This window comes from Pseudoliparis swirei, chromosome 7 (genome assembly GCF_029220125.1).
Source record: "Pseudoliparis swirei isolate HS2019 ecotype Mariana Trench chromosome 7, NWPU_hadal_v1, whole genome shotgun sequence".
Classification (NCBI taxonomy): domain Eukaryota; kingdom Metazoa; phylum Chordata; class Actinopteri; order Perciformes; family Liparidae; genus Pseudoliparis; species Pseudoliparis swirei.
The window spans coordinates 19,286,606-19,306,364 of record NC_079394.1 but is presented as its reverse complement, the minus strand read 5'-3'; the positions used below and the strand labels follow the sequence as shown (position 1 = coordinate 19,306,364).

The following is a 19,759-nucleotide window of genomic DNA, read 5'->3' as shown; positions in this document are numbered from 1 at the left end:
TCTGGTCTTTTTTTGCTTGTTTTGCACAAACAAAACAACAAAAAGGCACAACATCTTGATATAGATTGTGGGAATGTCCAAATGTTTTACAGATGGGATGCTAATAAATGCTTATTTGTCATTTCAACCCATATTCTATCTCAACCATATAAACAATACTGCTATTATTACCGAACTGCTATGTATTATCAGCTATCCACTATAATTAACTGTAGTATATTACTGCTGTACTTTGGCATGACCTTTTCCTCTAGGACACTAAGCCTGTGCATTCTGGCAGGGGGACAGACAATAAAAATCAGCAGCTGTAATTGGGTGCATTTACATTTTAATTTAAAGTGTTCATCAATGTACATTGTCCCTCTCGAACAAATACAAACTTGAAACTTGAAACTTGAATAGGACAGTTAAACAGAAAAACATGCAAAAAGACAAACCACGATTTATATCTTACAAGAAAATATCCTGAAAACACACATGTCCTCGAAATCGGATGACTGTCTTTTACAGTAGTTACGACAGCGGCTCTCCAACAATAATAAGTTGCTCTCGTTTCGGTCTTTACGGTAACTGGGACGAACATCCCGGCACGTGATTGGTCGAGCGGCCGAGTTCCTCGACACTGCGCGAGTCCCCTCAGCCGTTAAAGGACAAACCGAGCGGTCACACGACAGCATTTATTCAGCGAGCACCGTGTAGAAATATGCTTTATTAAAAGAAAGATATACCACGGGAGTGACTCCAGTATTACACGACCTACGAGCAGGTAATTAAGCGGAGTCGCTGTTATCTTAAAAGAAAGTCAAAGTGTGAGTGTCATCTCGGAACTTTCCGTTACTGAGCGGACAGTGAACGCGACTGGGTGAGAGGAGGTCCCGGGATGAGTGACAGCGCGTCCATCATCAGGCCGGCGTCGTCCGGTGTAACGTTACCGTAACGGACACGGTAACGACACGCCTCGTCCGTTTTAGTTTAGCAGGTGCCAGTTGTTGGATGAGATTGCCCGTTATTGCAGTCACCAAAGTGGTTAGCTAGTAGCTAGCATTCACGGGAGAAAAAGGACAGACGACCAACGTCTCTTCAGTCCGGGAACTCAACCGTTGTTTATTCTGCGCATGCGCACAACAGCACCTCAACGGACACAGGTACACATGAACTTACAGCACAGAGCACTCAACATGGCTTTGCTACGAAGGAATATTCTCAACAGTTGTTGTTGTGTTTAAGCTACGTAGTGAGTTGTAACATTCCCTCGCACCAGCATCTCCGTACTAAATATGCATATATCTTCAATCCCTTTGAGTTGTGCATTAAAACTCAGTGAGAACATGCACGTGAGACATGATAAGAGCAACGGGTTTACTGGCCTCTCTGTGCTTTTTGACACATGTACAGCACACCAGATGTTAGTGTGCAGCAGTGTCAGGTGGTGTTGATATGTAACCCTGTTAATAATGAGAGAAACAGATAGCTATGGACACGTTGTTGTGTAGGGAGAAGGACACACCTGTGGGTGAAGCTGCACCCAGAGTCACCTTGAGGGAACATACCTGTACTCCAGTGCTTCACCCAGTGGACTCTGACACTGGCCAACCCCCACAGACCAGAGGAAGCACATGAAGCCGTGTGTGTTGCTGTGACTGATTGCTCTTCAGACTGTAGGAGTACAAAGAGCAATGACTTTCTGTTTGTGAGTCATATCCGGAATGAAACTTCTTATTACATTATGCCAACTTCTTTAAATGCAGACTCTGTTTGCACACATTATTTCTTTATTAAGAATACTTCCAGAAACGGTAATGCAATAATAAGACTAATTGTCTGGCTAGGTTGTATCCTGTATCCCTCATATGATGAGTTTTACAACATTTACTACTAATACGCGTATGAGACGTGCTTGTATTTCTAATGTATTCCTTATGTATCTACAGTTCAAGTTGTGAATTCAGACTGTTTTGTCTCATCGCGGTTTCTGTGCCTGAATTATTTTGCTCCTTGGCAAGCCCAAAATAAGAAATTAAACAGAAAGTCTGAGCATGCATGCTCCCTGACAACTGGCATGCTGCTAAAGTTCAGGCTCTGTGTGTTCTAGAAACGAGAGGGAAGCTGAAGTAGACGTTACATAAAATGTTCTTTTACAGAGTATGACACGTGGATTCATAGAGGCTGCATTAAGGTCATTCATAAACTGCGTTGCGCATCAAAGTAAAGCAGCATTGTGATTCAACACAGAGAATAACGGTGGCATGATTAGCATCTTATTTATCTTATCTTATGTTAATGGTTTGTTGTTTTGAGTGGGTGATTATTACTATGATACAATGGGTTGACAAGCAAGAATAGTGCCGTGTGGAATGGAGGACAGGATGACCGAGTGCAATTTATTACATGAATTGGTTCGAGATTTGTTCTTCAGCCACCTGAGCTCAGCTGCCCGTTGCTCCAGGCCATTATACCATTAAAAGGTGTTTCAAGTGTACTTGTTTTGGTAACAGCTGACGACAGTTGATTGCCGTTTCCTCATGTATATGTATTTCAAAGTAATATGTATTTTAGCATTATCCTAGTCTCGGCCACTAAACTACAGGGAACTAAATTAGAAACTGCATGCGACAACGGCCACGTTGCTGTTCCCCACATAACTTGCCTACAGTTGCATTTCCTCTGGGTCAGGACCTGACATTAAGGAAGGTCAAAAGACATCTGGGCTAGACAATAGAAGTCATTTGAAACCAGAGCATAAATTACCCTGTGTAATAGATCAATTCAGAAATTCTTCTGGCTATCATACCTGCAAACTTGTCACCTTTCGGTGAAATTCACCGTTTTGAAATTAAATTAGGTCATCCAAGTGAATCGTGTAGATCCGAAGAGTTTTTGTTTTGGGGTGGGGGGGTGGGGGGGGTCAACTGGCCGGCGTTTATGAGATCGAAGTGAGATACGGAGAAAATGTGAAGTGGTGCTCTTCGCAATAAAACATCTTTGATGGGACGTGTCGCGTCTCGGCCAATCAGCGTTCAGATGTCGACAGCGTTTGGGGGGTTCAGGTTAGCTTGAATGTCACGCCGCTACATCTGCTGCTGTCACGCTGCACGGTGTATCGATACTGACAAAGTACCTGTACGTTAAACACGATATGATTTAGCATATTTTTTGGATCAATACTTCATTAAAAGAGCGCGCGCTGCTCCGTGTCAAGCTGTCTGCACGCAATGCGCTGCGCAGCGCTCACAGCGAGCGGCGTCAAGTGGCGGAGCTTTTGAGACTTGAAGTCTTCAGCTTTAAAAAAAGAAGAAAAAGATGATTCCAGAAGTGAAATGTTTCAGTTCTTTGTCTCCAAGGCAGACAGTCTGTAAAGTTATGTAACTCTACAGCTGCTCATCCTGATTAACTCTTTATCATCTGGACAGATACAGACTAAAGGCCTCATAGTGTATAATCAATGCTATGGTGGAACCATGTAGTTTCATTATATCTGGCTGTATTAATACTTATAATACTGCCATTTGTTAAGTGTTGATAAAGTTGGTAAAAAGTGAACCGTACAGATGTTTTATTTATTACTATTATAGACAAATTTACCAGTATCGTATTTATGGTATCATTGTTTTTATGGTATTGTGTCGAATTCTGGTATCATGATATTGATGGCAGGTATCGTATAGAAGTTATAATGTTAGTGACAGCCAGGTAGAGGCAGAACAGACTCAGGAACAGTCATGGCTCAGCAGAGCTCACGAGTCCTTGTTGTTCAGGCCAAAGAAAGGGAAGTTGGTTTATGAATGACTTTAACCATATGATATATAATGACAACGCATATTTTTTATTACTATCATTATATCATTTATAATATTTCTACTATATACATTTTGTTGTAAAACTACCAAAGTTCAGCTAAAAATATTATTAGATTAATCAATTAGTTGCTTAAGAGAAGAAGAAAAACATTTGATTATAATTTCACTTTAAATCATTAAAAAAACATTTTATGGTTCCAGCTTCTTAAATTTGAAGATGTGCTACTTTTCCATTTTTCCTCATTTGAATGATTTTTAAATAGTGTTATTCTTGTGTTCGCCAGTAGGGGGCAGTAGCGGGTTTTGCCATGACTGGCGCCGTAATTCTTGTCTTAAACAAACAAGTTAGACCAGCGTAACACAGACAGTGACGCAGCTGTTGATGCGAGTCTCTTGTGTTTACAGGTGAGAAACGTACATAAAGCACCATATATATATTAATGTTATGTTCGCTCGCTTTTATATTTTGACAGTTATTAACTGTAGAAGTTAAAGTGAAGACAGTTAATTAAGGCTAGCGCCGTTTAGCTAGCGGATGCTAATCGCGCGCTAGCGTTTTAGCACCATTGTACAATGTTCTGCTGGCCTGATAATTACATTGTTCCATGAAAGATTAGATAGTTACATGTTGTGTCCCGTGACAGATATAAACAGTAGTATGCACACACATAAGTACATATATACATACACAACATGTACATGCATATAAAGTTTAAACAGGTTTCCTGGTGGAAGTCACTTGTCAGTGCCTTCGATCTCCGTGACCTTGTCCGTCACCATGGAAACATTGTCACATGACATGTATGCACTCTGGTTCTGTGCTGTGACGTCGCTCGTGAAGTCACGGAGCACCGAACCAGAGTCTGTATATAGAAGTGATTTCCAGCAGGAATTCAGTGTGTGAATCTCACAGAAACCCCCCCACCCCTTCTCCATTCAGCCACTTCCCGGGGTGGGGGCCTCTGATGGGATATCACAGACAGGGTGGGTGGGAAGGTTTATTATATATTATTGGTTATTGGATAAAAGAGGAACAAAAGGAATTAATTTCTAAAATAATTTAGAAATTAAAAAAGTGTTCAAGTGCACACAATTCAGGAAGTTATTTGATTTGTAAAATAGTGTAACGTGGGACTTGTTAACCTGTGTGATTGTCGCTCAAGTGGGACGTAGAGATTTCTCTGAATGGGCCTCGCTCCTATTCACACCTGGGCCCATGCAAAATAAATATTACTGAATATTTCAAGGTGTGGCGGCCATATATATATATATGTTTGTATGTATATAAATGTATATATATATATAGATAAACATCTATTATATTCTTATTAGAAGGGTTTGTGGGCACTGACTTAGTCAGAGCAGAGGACCCGGACCCCCACCGCGTTGTCACCTTTTTCACCCCTCATGAGTTTGCAGGTATTTCCCTCGTGGTCTACTTTGTAATATGGAGATTCTTGCGCAATCTGTCTTTGAATTAATTGACACTCACCTAAAGCACAAAACAGTTGCACATTGTTATATTTGTGATATAGTTAGCATTATATCTAAATCATATGTGGGAATGTAGGTTGTTATTTTAGTCTAGTACGGTGGGAAAGCACAATTCACTTTTTTGATTTTGCACCTTTTGCTACAATAATTATCACGAGGCTGAAGCTGCTCTTATTGTCTCTAACGTATAAAGGTCTATCAGAGTCTCTAAGTGGCCCCTTGCTGTACCCACCATAACACGGAGCAGCACCCTGTAGCTTCACACCACAGGTCACATGCGTGACATAGCTCTCACAATGATGGGGCTATTCCCGGCCACCAGCAACAACAGCTGCCACTCGGATGGATGCGCTCAAGTAAAGCAAGTATGCCAGGGTTCGTACGGTCATGGAAAACCTGGAAAAGTCATGGAATTTTAAAATGGTCTTTTCCAGGCCTGGAAAAGTCATGGAAAAAACTTAAATCATAAAAGTTTTGGAAAAGTCATGGAAATGTGTTATAATCACATGTTCATTTACGCCGAGTTTGAAATAACTAATATGTTTTTTTTAAAGAAAGATGCTCAAAATATAAGCCGGCGTACGCTCTCAATACGCAACATTTTCTAAATTGTTCATGTTTATACCGAGATTTCAGTTTGGTCATGGAAATTTGGTTTAAAGTCCTGGAAAAGTCCTGGAAATCCATTGGTCAAAATGTGTAAGAACCCTGGTATGCAGTCGTGGTTGTTGGTGTGAAATCGTTGAAAGGAACTTCTGTCATCAGATATGGTTTTGTGTATTTATTGATGAGCTTGCTTTATCTTCTTCCTCCAGGTATATCGTATGGAGTGTGTGACCGTTAGTTGGAGTCTTCCCTCCAGCATGCGATGGGCTACATGTCTGATTTCGCTCGTTCTCTGCCTCCATGTGGCGCTCATTGGGAAAAGGGTGATGACAATCTTTCCAAGCTTTGTCTCCCAAGATCCCACTAAATCACTTCTCTCCGCATCCAGATTAATGACGAGCTGCTTTGTAATCCTCGAGCGTGGGGCTGTCCATGCACAAGTGCATTCTGTAGGCATTCAGGCATGAAGTGTGTGTCAGTAGGCGGACAGTCTTTGTTGCAGACAGCTACTGTCAGACCAGGGTGCGATCAGGGTATGATGTCACATGATCAAAGGTTGTGGCAGCAGTACACTTCCGGTCTTAAATGTTGGGGACAAGAGGAGTTGAACCGTAAAGCAATAACTCTTTACAACCCGTTGACACTAAAGAATTGTTTCAATTACATTCGCATCGTCAGCATTTTTTGTGTGAAGCAAACTGTAATGGCTCATGTTAATACAAACTCTGTCAACTTTGTTTCGCTTTCCTTCCTCGGCAGCGTTCCTCCTCGACCGGTGACCGGCCACCATGTTATCCAGGTTGAAGACCGCCTGGTCCCTGAGGCCCTGTGTGTCAGCATACAGAGGGGCTCACACCAAAGAGAAGGGCAAGCCCCTCATGCTCAACCCTCGCACCAATAAAGTGAGTGGATTACTGTGTGTGTGTGTTTGTGTTTGTTTGTTTGTTTGTTTGTGTGCATTAAAAACGATACATACCAATGATGTGATGTTGTGAAAATAATTGTAATGCACGGTAAATTTCAAATGATCCCTTGGTCAATGTTCTGCATAAGTGCTGCATACACAATATAACATGGGTCTCTTTAAAAAGTCTCTCTTTTTGACAGTTTTTTGTTGTCAACTGGTTAGTTTACCTCATATCCCGACCTCAATTCTCGAGGCCCTGTACCCAGGTCTCCATATCCTCCATCTTGTAGTGGTTGTCAGTATTTCTGTACTACCTGGATAAGACGAGTACATAGCTGTACTGTGGTGTAAAAGACAGGAATGAACCTGAAGGTTCTGACATTGTTGACCGACTTTCTTTCATTCGACTAGGTTTTTTTACTTTTAATAAACACAAATATATGTTAATTCCTGCTTTAATTGATCAATTATCTTTTGCATGTAATGATCAACTAACACAGTTACTTACAAGAAAAAGAGCCTCTCCTCAAAGCACACGCAGTCACACAGGACAACTTGGCGTTGCACGGTACAGTCAGACGCTGCAACAGTTAATCCTGGGATTTGTTCTGCTGAAAACTAGAATAACTTGCCCATCAGAGTTGATGGTTTTCCAGAAGCTGGTTGGTGGCTGCTGGCAACATCAGCGCTAACTGCCATATTAGCGGCGCACCGTCATCAGTCATCACGCAATTTTAATCTATTCAAAGCCGCTGTACTTGTGTTTATTGAGTAAAACTAAGAAAACATATTCACATTTCTAAATAGCTCCCCATCTAATGTCTTAATTATTGACTATTCACCTAACATAATTTTTTCCCCTTAAGAATTGCTGACATATCCTGACATAATCTTCTTCCAAAAGTCCACATCTGAACATTTGGCATTTTGTGCAAAATCAAATCATCTGGGATTAAAACATTTCCTGACAGAAGGCTGAAAAGCATTGGTTAAAATCCTCAAGTCTGTTGGATGTCGTACCAGACCCAGCATCCCCGTTGGGTGTGGTGATGAATGTCGGTTAAATGGTTGCCACCTTTCTTTGTGCAACAACGGCTTCCTATCAAGTTTATTTCTTCTACAAATGCCTTAATCTGTACCTCTTTGTCTCACCTGTCTATTTAATTTCATTCTGCTTTTGATATTCCTCATCCCTTCCTCTTTATATTATGTGTGATTACCTTCGCATTGAAAATGCGGAAGGTTATGTTTTGATCGTCGTGTATTTATTTATTTATTTATTTGTATGCGTGTTCCTCGCATAACAAAAAAAAAAATTTACCGAATCGCATGAAATTTGGTGGGATGATTGGTTATTATCCGGGGACCATTTGATTAGATTTTGGGATCAATCGTGTCAAAGGTCAAGGTCATGGAAAGGTCAAAATCTTCTTTTTACCATAGCACGGTCAATTTGTATCCAATTGGCATGAAACTAATGCCAACATGTTCATAATTCAATGCCCAATCTTGTGATATGTGAAGGTATGCGCTCTACCGAGTGCCCATTCTAGTTCCTTATGTAAAGCACTTTGAACTGCCTTGTGTTGAAAAGGTGCTGGACCTGCCTTGCCTTGTTCCCACGCCTACCAGCGCTGTGTCTTCTGCTGCATTCCTGTCTTCAGTTGACATAAGAACCACCACAGTTTCAGCTGGTGCAACATGCTCTCTATTTGACTTCAATGCCTCTAATGAGACGAATCAAATAGTTTGGTGTCTTACGTTTGCCATGGTGGGTTTGAGCTGTGAGACGTTTGCCGGGGAGTTTTTTGTTGTCCTGTGTTTCCAACTGTTGAAAGCTCCGAATCACATTTGAAACATGAGGCTGTCGCTGCTTGAGGTGACAGGATCTCACTTTTTTCAAGTTATGCTTAATTTAGCCGAGACTACACAAGTTGTGCTAAATATAGTGGTTGAAACCTACATGTACACTGGTCAGAGGCTGCAGTAGCTGAATGATAGTCCTAGAAATACATTACACACAGGAACTACGTTTCACATTGCACTTTGTGCCCGAGACCTCTTTGTTTATTTAATCTCTTTGGGTCTAGTTTAGAAATTCATTTGGTGAAGTGTGAAGCTACTTTGTGAAGTAGGCCACATGTGTTTTAATGCTCTTCTTCTGTGAGCGGTATCTGATTTATATTTAAATGGAAGTTAAAATGTTTTTTAGTTCACTTTGGCCATAACACTGTATCAAGCAAGACCAAAAAACAGCAGCCTGCTTGTTACTCATATTTCTGTCTTTGGCAGAGCGGATGAGACTCGCATCCGCACACTGAATCGTCATAAGTCTCATGACTCATCATTCCACCACACCAAAGCTCATGGTGTTGCAGAAATGCTGAGATACTCGACTGTCAGCAGGACTGACTGGCTGTGTTCCCACAATCCTCGGCCACATTGCTATCTTTTGCACAATAGACATTTTCATCATGTGGAGGCCAACTAAATAAAATTCTTGGAAGGAAAATTTGTAAATCTGATTTGGGAAATGTTATTATCACATTATGAACTAGAATGGGCACTCGGTAGAGCGCATACCTTCGCATATCACAAGATTGGGCATTGAATTTTGAACATTTTGGCATTAGTTGCATGCCAATTGGATACAAATTGACCGTGCTATGGTAAAAAGAAGATTTTGACCTTTCCATGACCTTGACCTTTGACCCGATTGATCCCAAAAACTAATCAAATGGTCCCCGGATAATAACCAATCATCCCACCAAATTTCATGCGATTCGGTTTAAAACTTTTTGTGTTATGCGAGGAACACGCATACAAATAAAAAAATAAATACACGGCGATCAAAACATAACCTTCCGCATTGAAAATGCGGAAGGTTATGATGAACTTAAAAGGTAACTTACTGTTTGTAGTAGACTAAATCATTTTAAAATTAAGTTAGCTTTTTTTCTATTAACCATTAGGTGTTCAGTTTCAACGGACAAATCATAGGATATACAGAAAAATATATTTCAGAAATACATAAAAAAACAGTACGACAAATGTCAACTATTTTAGGGAAATTCTTAATTATTTATTTGATAGATAATGCCCCTGAGTGAATCACACAAAATACACGAAATCATTTGAACAATCCAAGAAACATTTAAGCATTTAATTACACGTAAAATGAGAACACACTAGATTTCGGAGGTTTGCAGCATGTTGCATTACCTTGAGAGGAACCGAGTCCTCGAGCTGAGTGAAGTGGAATGCCCCATTAGCATGACTCAGCAGTTTGCACAGGGAGCCCCAAGCATCCATCACTATGACAGAATAACCAGCTCTTTCCCGAGCCCCAGACGTTATGCTTTCCATCTGTCATGTCCTTTCTTTCTTTCTGAGATGGTTTCAGAAACCTACAGACACTCATGCATGCACTGCAGGATCATTACACCCCCCCCCCCTTCTCTTCTATTCATGGAGAGTTTCTGCACAGAGTCTCCTTATTGGCTTCCTTGAGGCTACTCCCATTTCTTACCTCGTTTTTCTTTCTAATACCAACCGGAAAATTGCTTCCATGTGGTCTCCACCTTTTAACCAGCTGTCCAACTCCTGTTAAGTGTCAACAGGTCAGCCCCCAGCGAGGGTGCATAGATGATGCAATACGCCCTCTGGCGACAGAAAGACATGGTAGCATGTGAACGTTTCCTGTTGCAAGGATTCTGAAAATGGGGTTCAGGACTTGTTTCGAGGGGTGAAGCAAAGTATGACATTTAAATGTAGAACACCCTGTGGAACAGAGAGGTGATGGTTAAGCTTTATTACTCTATAAAGTCTATAAAATGTATACATCCTACAATTTTAAAAAACATTTCTTGACAGTCTTTAGCTATTTAAAAGCCAAATAAACTTACTTGGATGGCACACTCATCTTATATCAGAGTTAAAAATGTAATGTCATCATGAGTGATCAAAAGATAAATAACTACATTCTCTTTGTCTCCCTGCTCGCCCCTCCCTCGCTCTTTGTGGTTTCCTCCAGGGCATGGCCTTCACTCTACAAGAGCGACAGATTTTAGGGATACACGGTCTGTTGCCTCCCAAAGTGGAGACTCAGGACATTCAGGCGATGCGCTTTCAGAACAATCTCAAGAACATGACCGATCCCCTGCAGAAGTAAGGATATCATTTTGCTTAAAGCATTGGAACGTTAAGTCACAGTATGAATTTCTCCGTTTTGCATTTTAGCATTCGTTTTTAATCTCTGAAATATCTCCTTGTAACTTTTCCTCTCTCTCTCTCTCCCTCCCTCCCTCCCCCCTACTTTTTCGCCCAGGTACATCTACTTGATGGGCATCCAGGAAAGGAATGAGAGGCTTTTCTACAGGGTGTTGATGGAAGACATCGAAGAATTGATGCCAATTGTCTACACTCCCACTGTAGGCCTGGCCTGCACACACTATGGGCACATCTTTAGAAGACCCAAGTAAGAATGCAGTAAAACTATCAACAATCGAGAAGTAAAAGGGAAAACAAGTCCATTTATAATCCTTGCGTTCGAACCAAACGGGTCCGAAAAAGGCTTATGCCACTTCCCACGTAAAACTTGTGATTAATAACAAACAACTTGACTGGAGAATATCTGAACAGAAACTCTAACGAAGAAGTATATAATCTGTCCTTGATTGTGTAAGTTCTCATCCCATCATCTTGCTTCTCTCACCAGAGGCTTGTTCATCTCTATTCTGGACAAAGGACACATTCGGTCCATCCTGGACAATTGGCCAGAGACTAATGTTGCAGTGAGTACTTGAACTGCTCCCTGCTAGGGAAGTCTTTGTCAATAGACGCAGCACTGTTCACAGTTTCGACATCCCCCTGGCTTGTCCAGTTTATTGTTCACAGTTGTGTGCTTGTCAAATGTCAAATGTGTTTCCATCTCCCCCTTTTTCATCAGGCAGTAGTAGTAACTGATGGAGAGCGTATTTTAGGATTAGGTGACCTGGGTGTGTACGGAATGGGCATCCCTGTCGGAAAGCTTTGCCTGTACACGGCCTGTGCTGGCATCAGACCTGAGAGATGTCTGCCTGTGGCCATAGATGTCGGCACAAACAATCAGGTAGGATGGTTATGTGTATGTTGTATAAGGTACGCACGCACATGCTTTATACTTCATACTTCATACATTTGTCCTTGCCCTCCAATTAGACTCTCCTCCAGGATCCGCTGTACATGGGCCTGTACCAGGAGCGAGATAACTCTCAAGCTTACGATGATCTGATTGATGAGTTCATGGAGGCTGTGGTGGAAAAATACGGCCAGGACACACTGATCCAATTTGAGGACTTCGGGAACCACAACGCCTTCCGCTTCCTCCGGAAGTACAGGGAGAAGTACTGCACCTTCAACGATGATATCCAAGGTTCACATTTAACCCTTCACACATCACACGTCATAATGTTTACACAAATTTCCTTAAGAAAAGTTCAGTTGAATTTTTTTAAAGAACCATATTTCTCTGATTGATTTGCTTTGATTTTTTAGATTGATTTCATTTCGCAATGTAAAAATAAAGTTTCAGGAACCTGATACCTGCTTGAATTAAATAATCTGTTTCATTGTACATATTTTGACCTTTATTCACATTAAGAAATGCAGTTAGAAACAGGAACCTTTTTGAAAACCCACCTGTTTAGGTCAAGGAACCAGTGACGGCTGAGATTGGTCTGAAAGGCCGAAGAACAAGCACAACATAACTAAATCATTCAAGGAACCCTCTTATCTGAACACTTATGGATGTATCTGTTCTCTTCAAGACACTTTGTTGTTTACTGTTGTGTTCTTCTGTGTGATTCCAGGCACTGCGGCTGTCGCCCTTGCTGGTCTGTTAGCAGCTCAGAGAGCCCTTGGCAAACCCATCACTGAACACCGGGTGCTTTTCCTGGGAGCTGGAGAAGTAAGATCATCTAGTCAGCATCAATTAATCAGTCAATTCAACTTCTCTTGGTTTTGCTTTGATTTTTTTTGCCTTTTTGTTCTTTTTTTCTATTCAATTTGTAACAAAGTCCCATATATACAAATATTGTCTAGATTCAATACTGACCCCTACTGACCACACCTGGTAATGCAAGAAATGTATGATTATCCAACATTACTTATGAATTTAAAATGATCTAAACTGGACTCAACATCGACCAGAAGGAGTAGGGTGTATTTACATAGGCATGTTCTTAACCATAGGGTTAGTTTGTATTAAGGATACACTGTCGAAGCCCTTTTAAGTGTAACTTTAAGTGATTATTTCCTCCCTAGGCTGCCCTTGGTATTGCCAATCTGATTGTCATGGCCATGATGGAGAGAGGGATGACCCAAGCTGAGGCCAGGAATAAGATCTGGCTGTACGATAAAGATGGCTTACTAGTGAAGGTTAGTCTGCGTGGCTTCCTGCTCACTGTTGAGTTACTGTATTATTGATGAACAAAGGTTTCACTATATAAACGTTGATATTGTTGTTGCCACCAATGTACTGTTTGTGATTCCAGGGCCGGCTGCAGGAACCAGACTCGAACCAGGAGGCGTTTGTTCATGACAGTCCAGGGACTGTGCAGAGCTTCCTCGATGCCGTCAACACCATCAAACCCACAGCTATCATTGGTGAGGAACTTCAGATGTTCTGTAATTGTGTCTTTAAAGCCTCGCAGTATAGTTTGGAATATTACATTACATTATTACTTTTATCATAAGCGACTTACAGTTATACCCACAGCTACCGGGCGAAATTCAGGGTTATGTGTCTTGCTCAAGGACACATCAACTAGTGTGGGCCATGAGCGGGGATCGACCCTCAGTCGCCACTGAGAAGGCCTTAAATCAATAACAGAAACTGGAAACAATATGAAAATGCTCTGTTTGTAATGCTGTTGTTATGATTTATTTCATACAGATCAGGTCAAATTGAATGTCTTTATTTTATATTTAGGTTGTACTTTCAGGCTCCGTTAATACGGTATTAATGAATCATAAACGCAGTCTGTCCAACATTTCTCTTTCCTACCTCCAGGTGTGTCAGGAGCTGGTCGTCTGTTCACCCATGATGTCATCAAGGCCATGGGAGCCATGAACGACAGACCAATTATCTTTGCCCTGAGTAACCCGACCAATAAAGCAGAGTGCACAGCAGAGGACGCCTACACACTCACTGATGTACGCAGTTCTTTCCTTCCCTATGTTTCTGTTTGACTAACTCCGAAATGAAGCATTTAATGTTCCCGTGCTGTCAAATCGCTCTTCTTGCTATGGTTCTTTTCTTTTATTCCTCCCATCATAATGCGTTCACCCTTTTTGTTTCTCTGTCCCACAGGGTAGATGTCTGTTTGCCAGCGGCAGTCCATTTGGTCCAGTGACTCTGAATGGCCGCATCTACACCCCTGGACAGGGGAACAACGTTTACATCTTCCCTGGTGAAAGAAACAATACAATTAATAATCATAATGACCACAAGAGAATATGGATTATCTAAAGATTCCCTGGATATTTAAAAAAAAGACTAAATAACATAGTTTGTTAAGGAATAACCTGAGTGTTTATACGATGTCGCCACTCTGTGGACACTGATGAGATGATGATGCAGTGTGTTGAGAACACATGATGTCTGTGCTCTGCAGGAGTGGCCTTGGCTGTGATCCTGAGCGGCGTGAGACACATCAGTGACACAGTATTCTTAGAGGCGGCCAAGGTCTGAAATCATAACTAAGTGTTTCTCTTCTTTAAACTTTCTGAAGTTCATTTGTACCTTTTCCCCACCCTGAACTTTCTTGCTGACTCGTCATGTGTACATATGTTGTGTCTGGTCCTAGAAATCCTCTTTACTGCGACTGTGGCTCGTTGGCCTACGGTGTGTGAATGTGTGTGCATGTTAGTTAGTCCTGATGGGCAGGTGACTCCTCCCACCGGTGTATGAATGGGTGAATGATGTCATGTAGTTTTTAAAGCACTTTGAGTGGTTGGAAGACTAAAAAAGCTCTTTGCATGTACAGGTCCATTTACCATCTTTAATTAACTTAGATGTATCCTGTCCTCTCTCTCTACACCAGTGGTTCTCAACTTTTTTTCACTGATGTACCCCATGTGCAATATTTCAAAAAGTCAAGTACCCACTAACTAGCCATTTTTGGTTAAATACGCGTTAATCTATGCGATTAATTTGGCCGCGTTAACGCACTAAAATATTTTATCGCAATTAACACAACTTTGTTTACTTCCGGTGTTCGTTGAAGTTTTTACACTCAAACCGAGTGTCAAGCCGCGGCAGTACGGTTTAACACTGTTTCCATTTTTAAAACAATTATTTCTCCGCGAAAATAAGGAACAGAAATCAGTTGAAACTCGTGGATGAATCAGTCGGGTTTCCTCCTGCTCCTCCTTCCTCCCGTCTCCCCCTCTGAGACACAGAGGAACGGAGGGGCGACGTGTCGGGTGACGCGGCGCGGAAAGAACTCGTCACACGAAACCTTCACCGTGATTGGTCAATCCGTTTGTCTGTCAACATTTTGGGGAAAAAACAACCAATGAACACTCAGTAAATCACAAAGGACCTCCCACCTCACAGGTGAAGCTCTATAGCAGCCTGTCAGTCAGAGAGCAGAGAACACGGCACCAGGACAACTGAGCCTCATTTCAGAGCTGAGATTGTTCTGGAATGGTTGATGTATAACACGTGGGGGTGTGTCATATGAAAACACCTTTAAAAGGTGAATTTAATTTTTGTTGTAAAATGTATAAAATGAGCCCAGACTCCAGAGGGTTAACGTGACATATGTGAATGTCAGTCATTTACCAAGGCCACTGGTTCTGCTGTTGTTCAATGTTAAAGATGACAGGACCAATGGGGTCTCAATATACTTTTTTTTTTTTACTAATCTGATGTTTCACTGAAGAAACAATTTATCATCCACGATATTAAATACCTCGCTGGCACTTTATAGGTAGGAGCCTCTTTGAAAACACAGCTCTGTGTGAAGTTTGGTCTTTAAAAAGAATGAACTTTTAACTTTTAACCTTTAATCGCGATTAATGAATTTCAAAATGTGCGATTAATTAGTTACTTTTTTTTAATCGATTGACAGCCCTATTCAATTCAGTTTATTTGTATAGCCCAATTTCACAAATTACAAATTTGTCTCGGAGTGCTTTACAATCTGTACACATAGACATCCCTGCCCCAAAACCTCACATCGGACCAGCAAAAACTCCCAAATAACCCTTCAGGGGGAAAAAAAGGGAAGAAACCTTCAGGAGAGCAACAGAGGAGGATCCCTCTCCAGGATGGACAGATGCAATAGATGTAATGTGTACAGAAGGACAGATTTAGAGTTAAAATACATTCAATGAATATGACAGAGTGTATGAATAGTTCATAGTAGGCATATTCCACGATGGAGACCTCCACGATCCATCAGGCAGATGGTGGTGGGGAGGAGGAGTGGGCGGAGTCTCAACAGTGGGCGGAGTCTCAACAGTCTTAAATAAACAGCGCTGTGCCATCAGTGTCTGATTTAATATAGAATATTTACAATTCTGTTTATGAACATACACTTATATTCCTTTTTTTAATGGATGCTAAGTTTAAATATTTTTTGTACAAATCTCACGTACCCCTAGGGGTACACGTACCCCCATTTGAGAACCACTGCTCTAGACTAAAAGCTAATAGGCCGATGCTTCTTCCATCTATGTTTTTTCCTCTCTAGTATTTGATTTGATGACATCGATCAAAAAGATGATATCTTGCCAGCAGTCTTTGTTCAATATTGAAATATTTTGCATGAAGACACTGCCACTTGCTTGTTTAAAAAAAGAAAATGTTGTTTTATTTATTAGAAAACACAGTTTTTCTTACGGCGTAACACTTATTTAGATGGTAAATGGCAGAGAAATGCACTGTTGGCAATAGTTTTTATTTCTCTGTCTTTTTGGACCCTAGAAATTCATCATTACTCTAAAAGTATTTTTAAACTCCTCGTAGACGCTTGCAGAGCAGCTGACGGATAAAGAGCTGGAGGAAGGCAGACTCTATCCTCCTCTCTCCAACATCAGAGAGGTCTCCATCCAGATGGCTGTTAAGGCAAGTCTCCTGAAAACGATCACGAAACTAAAGGAGCCCAACTGAATGTTCTGGCTGTTGATGAACCCGCCATTGTTGGTCCACACTGTAATCGTTGCTGCCTAAATGTAGCAACCTGGACAACTTAAGATGACGCTTTGATGACACTGCGTTGCGTTCCAGTCTCATTTGGCGTAGGTAGTTGTCAGTGTGATCTTCCCCTCGCTCTTTGCCTGCGAAGTACTTGCCTCTCTATTTTCTATTTGTATCTGCCTCTCAGTATTGATCAATGCCGAACTTCCTTTTGCTCTAGGTGGTGGAGTTTGTCTATGCTAAAGGAATGGCGTTTCGCTACCCTGAGCCTGTGGACAAGGACAGCTTCGTACGAGAAACTGTGTGGGACACCCACTACGACTCCTTCGTGCCAGATACCTACGACTGGCCAGGTGTCAGCTTCAGCCCCAAGACTGAACAAAAGTAGACCATACCCTCTCTGTGCTCTTTCTTTTCCGCTGACCTCCTCATCACAGCTAATTTGAGATGATCATAATTACCCTAGTGCAACCATCTGCTCATAAAATATCTGGCAGCAGTGATTCCATATGCACTAAACAAGTCTTATTATACCAGTGAAAGGGTAGAGAGGAAAGTGGCATTTTAAAGAGGATATTTAAATGTGAATGGACCCTTTCCCTTCACATCCCAGTTCTGTATTGCCTCTGATGGCACCCGGACGGCCCCCTGGTGGCGGGAAAAAGGCAGTGTGGAAATCTGAGATATATTTGAATGATCTATGGCCTAGGCCTATTCAACTGGCGGCCCGAGGGCCGGATACGGCCCGTTTGAGTTTAACTATGGCCCGCAAGACTGCCTGCAAATCAGTATAGCTTGGTAAGATAAAATAAAACTAACGGACACGCCTCTTTTATACATTGAGACATCTAACCCAGAGCCATTGAGTTTCACTGTTGCCTCAACCAAACCTGTATGGTTACATCTTTATGTTACGCACCCGTGTTGGTTGCCGTTGTTGCACCCCTACTGGTTTTCAAACCTACTAGTTTCCCTGCGCGTGCGTTGTGTTCTCTTAACCCTTGTGTCGCCTTCGGGTCAATATGACCCGATTCAATGTTTAACCCTCCTGTTACCTTCATATTTACTAACATATTTTACCCTTGAGGTCAATATGACCCCAGCTATTAAAATCTCCAGAAAATTATTAGAATTAATATTGTTTTCCAAGTTTAAGTGTGAGGTACTTTATGTTTGTTTGTTGACTCCCGAAAGAACACCGACATTAAACATTGAATCGGGTCAAAATGACCCGAAGGCAACACAAGGGTTAACGTCTGCAGCGGGGCTCTGTCTCGCGCACCAGATTCGTCACACATTCACAAACATATTGCTGGAGATCTTCAAGCCACCGTTCATATCCATTTCGGCGATTACGATTGTATAAGTGAGCAGCGCATCACAGCCACGGATGAAGAAATACATTTTTTTTTAAATAAAAAGATCGACCGACCTGGTTTCGATCTCTTTCACGCAAAAGGAGTCTGCACTCAAAGACATGCAGTCTGTGCGCTGCGCCACTAGATATTAGTTTCAGCTCAAGTAATTTATATATTGATCCATTAAGTCACATTTCTTATGTTTTCATGGGAACAGTTTGGTTGAAGGGATCTGAAACAACTGGTTACCTTGAGCGGATATTTACACTTTGAAACATGTTTATAGTGATGCTTGTTCGCAACACTTGCCACACAATACCGACGCATTTTCGTGTGTGACTGTTTACCTGTGGAAATATACATTACTGTTTTTCATTTTTAGCCATTATTTTATCAATATTCTGTGCGGCCCTCACACCCCCCGTGATTTTCTTATTCGGCCCACTTGCTACTGAAGTTGAATAGCCCTAGTGTAGTTGAACAGGAAATAGGCAAATTCAGCGATTTTGACTTTAAAATGTTCGAAATTAGTCATACATAAAAATCGGTGGACAAATTCTAATATAAATTTGATGTTATCATTATTTTATTTTTTAACTTTAAAAAAAACTTTTTTTACTCATGATGACAGGTGAGGCTCTGCCTCCCCTGACCGCACGTCCCTGGTCAAGAGTAATGTGTGTATTCTGTGTATTTGCAAGTTAAACAAAATCTCTGGAGTGACAACAGATTAATGCACAAAGAAATTGTATTTCTCTTTTGTAGTTTTAAAGCCCCAATATGTAGTTTTTCCCTTTTAGCGCCCCCTTCAGTTTTTGAGGTATTTAACGTTTACTTAAGTGTCGTAAATACCCAGTTACGATAGATGCAGCCCGGTAGAAGCAATCCGGCGACTGTTTCTCTTTTGGATTTATACCAACGGGCGGGATCACTAATACGAAGACTGCGCAGGAACACTGTGAACTGGGCCCAGCACCTACAGGGACTAGGGTGAAGTAGCGCGGGGATTGAACGCGGCGCCTCGCCACGTTTCCGCCTCGTCGGTCAGCTGTTTGCCGGCTTTTGGGGGGGGGGGGAGAGGTGCGCGTGCAGTCATTTACTTTTGTTTTGGGGGACTGCAAAGACTTTGATGACTGTCGGGATCCGGGGACTATACTTCGTTTTGAGTGGGTTTGATTGTTTGTAGTGGATGTGTTCATTTTGGGGGCTTGCAGATGCATTGAATTTGATTTAATATAATAACATTTGGGTTTCCGCATATCGACTGTGTTTTTCTTTGACGACCAGAATTCGCAGATCCGCCCATTCCCTTTTTTTTGTGTGTATTGTACCTTTTCCCCTTGATTGAGTTGCTACGGGCGAATTGTTACAACATAACCAAAAGAATGACAACATTTAGTTTAGATGAAAT

At 41.5% G+C, this 19,759-nt stretch overlaps 1 protein-coding gene across 3 annotated transcripts; it reads left to right on the top strand.

Moving 5' to 3' along the window:
• Positions 1-675: 675 nt before the first annotated feature.
• On the top strand, positions 676-18,116 carry me2 (malic enzyme 2, NAD(+)-dependent, mitochondrial). Of its 3 annotated transcripts, none has more exons than XM_056418290.1 (15): positions 676-766; positions 6,657-6,799; positions 10,838-10,971; positions 11,132-11,281; positions 11,522-11,597; positions 11,753-11,914; positions 12,004-12,217; positions 12,654-12,751; positions 13,108-13,221; positions 13,338-13,449; positions 13,856-13,998; positions 14,156-14,255; positions 14,460-14,530; positions 16,820-16,918; positions 17,211-18,116. In XM_056418290.1, exons 2-15 carry the CDS (start codon positions 6,686-6,688, stop codon positions 17,376-17,378), a joined length of 1,755 nt encoding a protein of 584 aa, XP_056274265.1. In that variant the 5' UTR covers positions 676-766; positions 6,657-6,685; the 3' UTR covers positions 17,379-18,116. The 3 variants fall into 3 exon arrangements, with proteins under 3 accessions (XP_056274265.1, XP_056274266.1, XP_056274267.1); XM_056418291.1 differs by lacking the exon at positions 676-766 and adding an exon at positions 1,079-1,145; XM_056418292.1 differs by lacking the exon at positions 676-766 and adding an exon at positions 4,183-4,202.
• The last annotated feature ends 1,643 nt before the right edge of the window (positions 18,117-19,759 follow it).

What these genes read in the sequence shown, in the direction of transcription:
- me2 (XM_056418290.1), top strand. Translation starts at nt 6,686, where the DNA reads ATGTTATCCAGGTTGAAGACCGCCTGGTCCCTGAGGCCCTGTGTGTCA. An exon ending in ATGTCGGCACAAACAATCAG is followed by an intron (nt 11,915 to 12,003) that starts GTAGGATGGTTA and finishes CCCTCCAATTAG; the next exon opens with ACTCTCCTCCAGGATCCGCT. An exon ending in AAGATGGCTTACTAGTGAAG is followed by an intron (nt 13,222 to 13,337) that starts GTTAGTCTGCGT and finishes TTGTGATTCCAG; the next exon opens with GGCCGGCTGCAGGAACCAGA.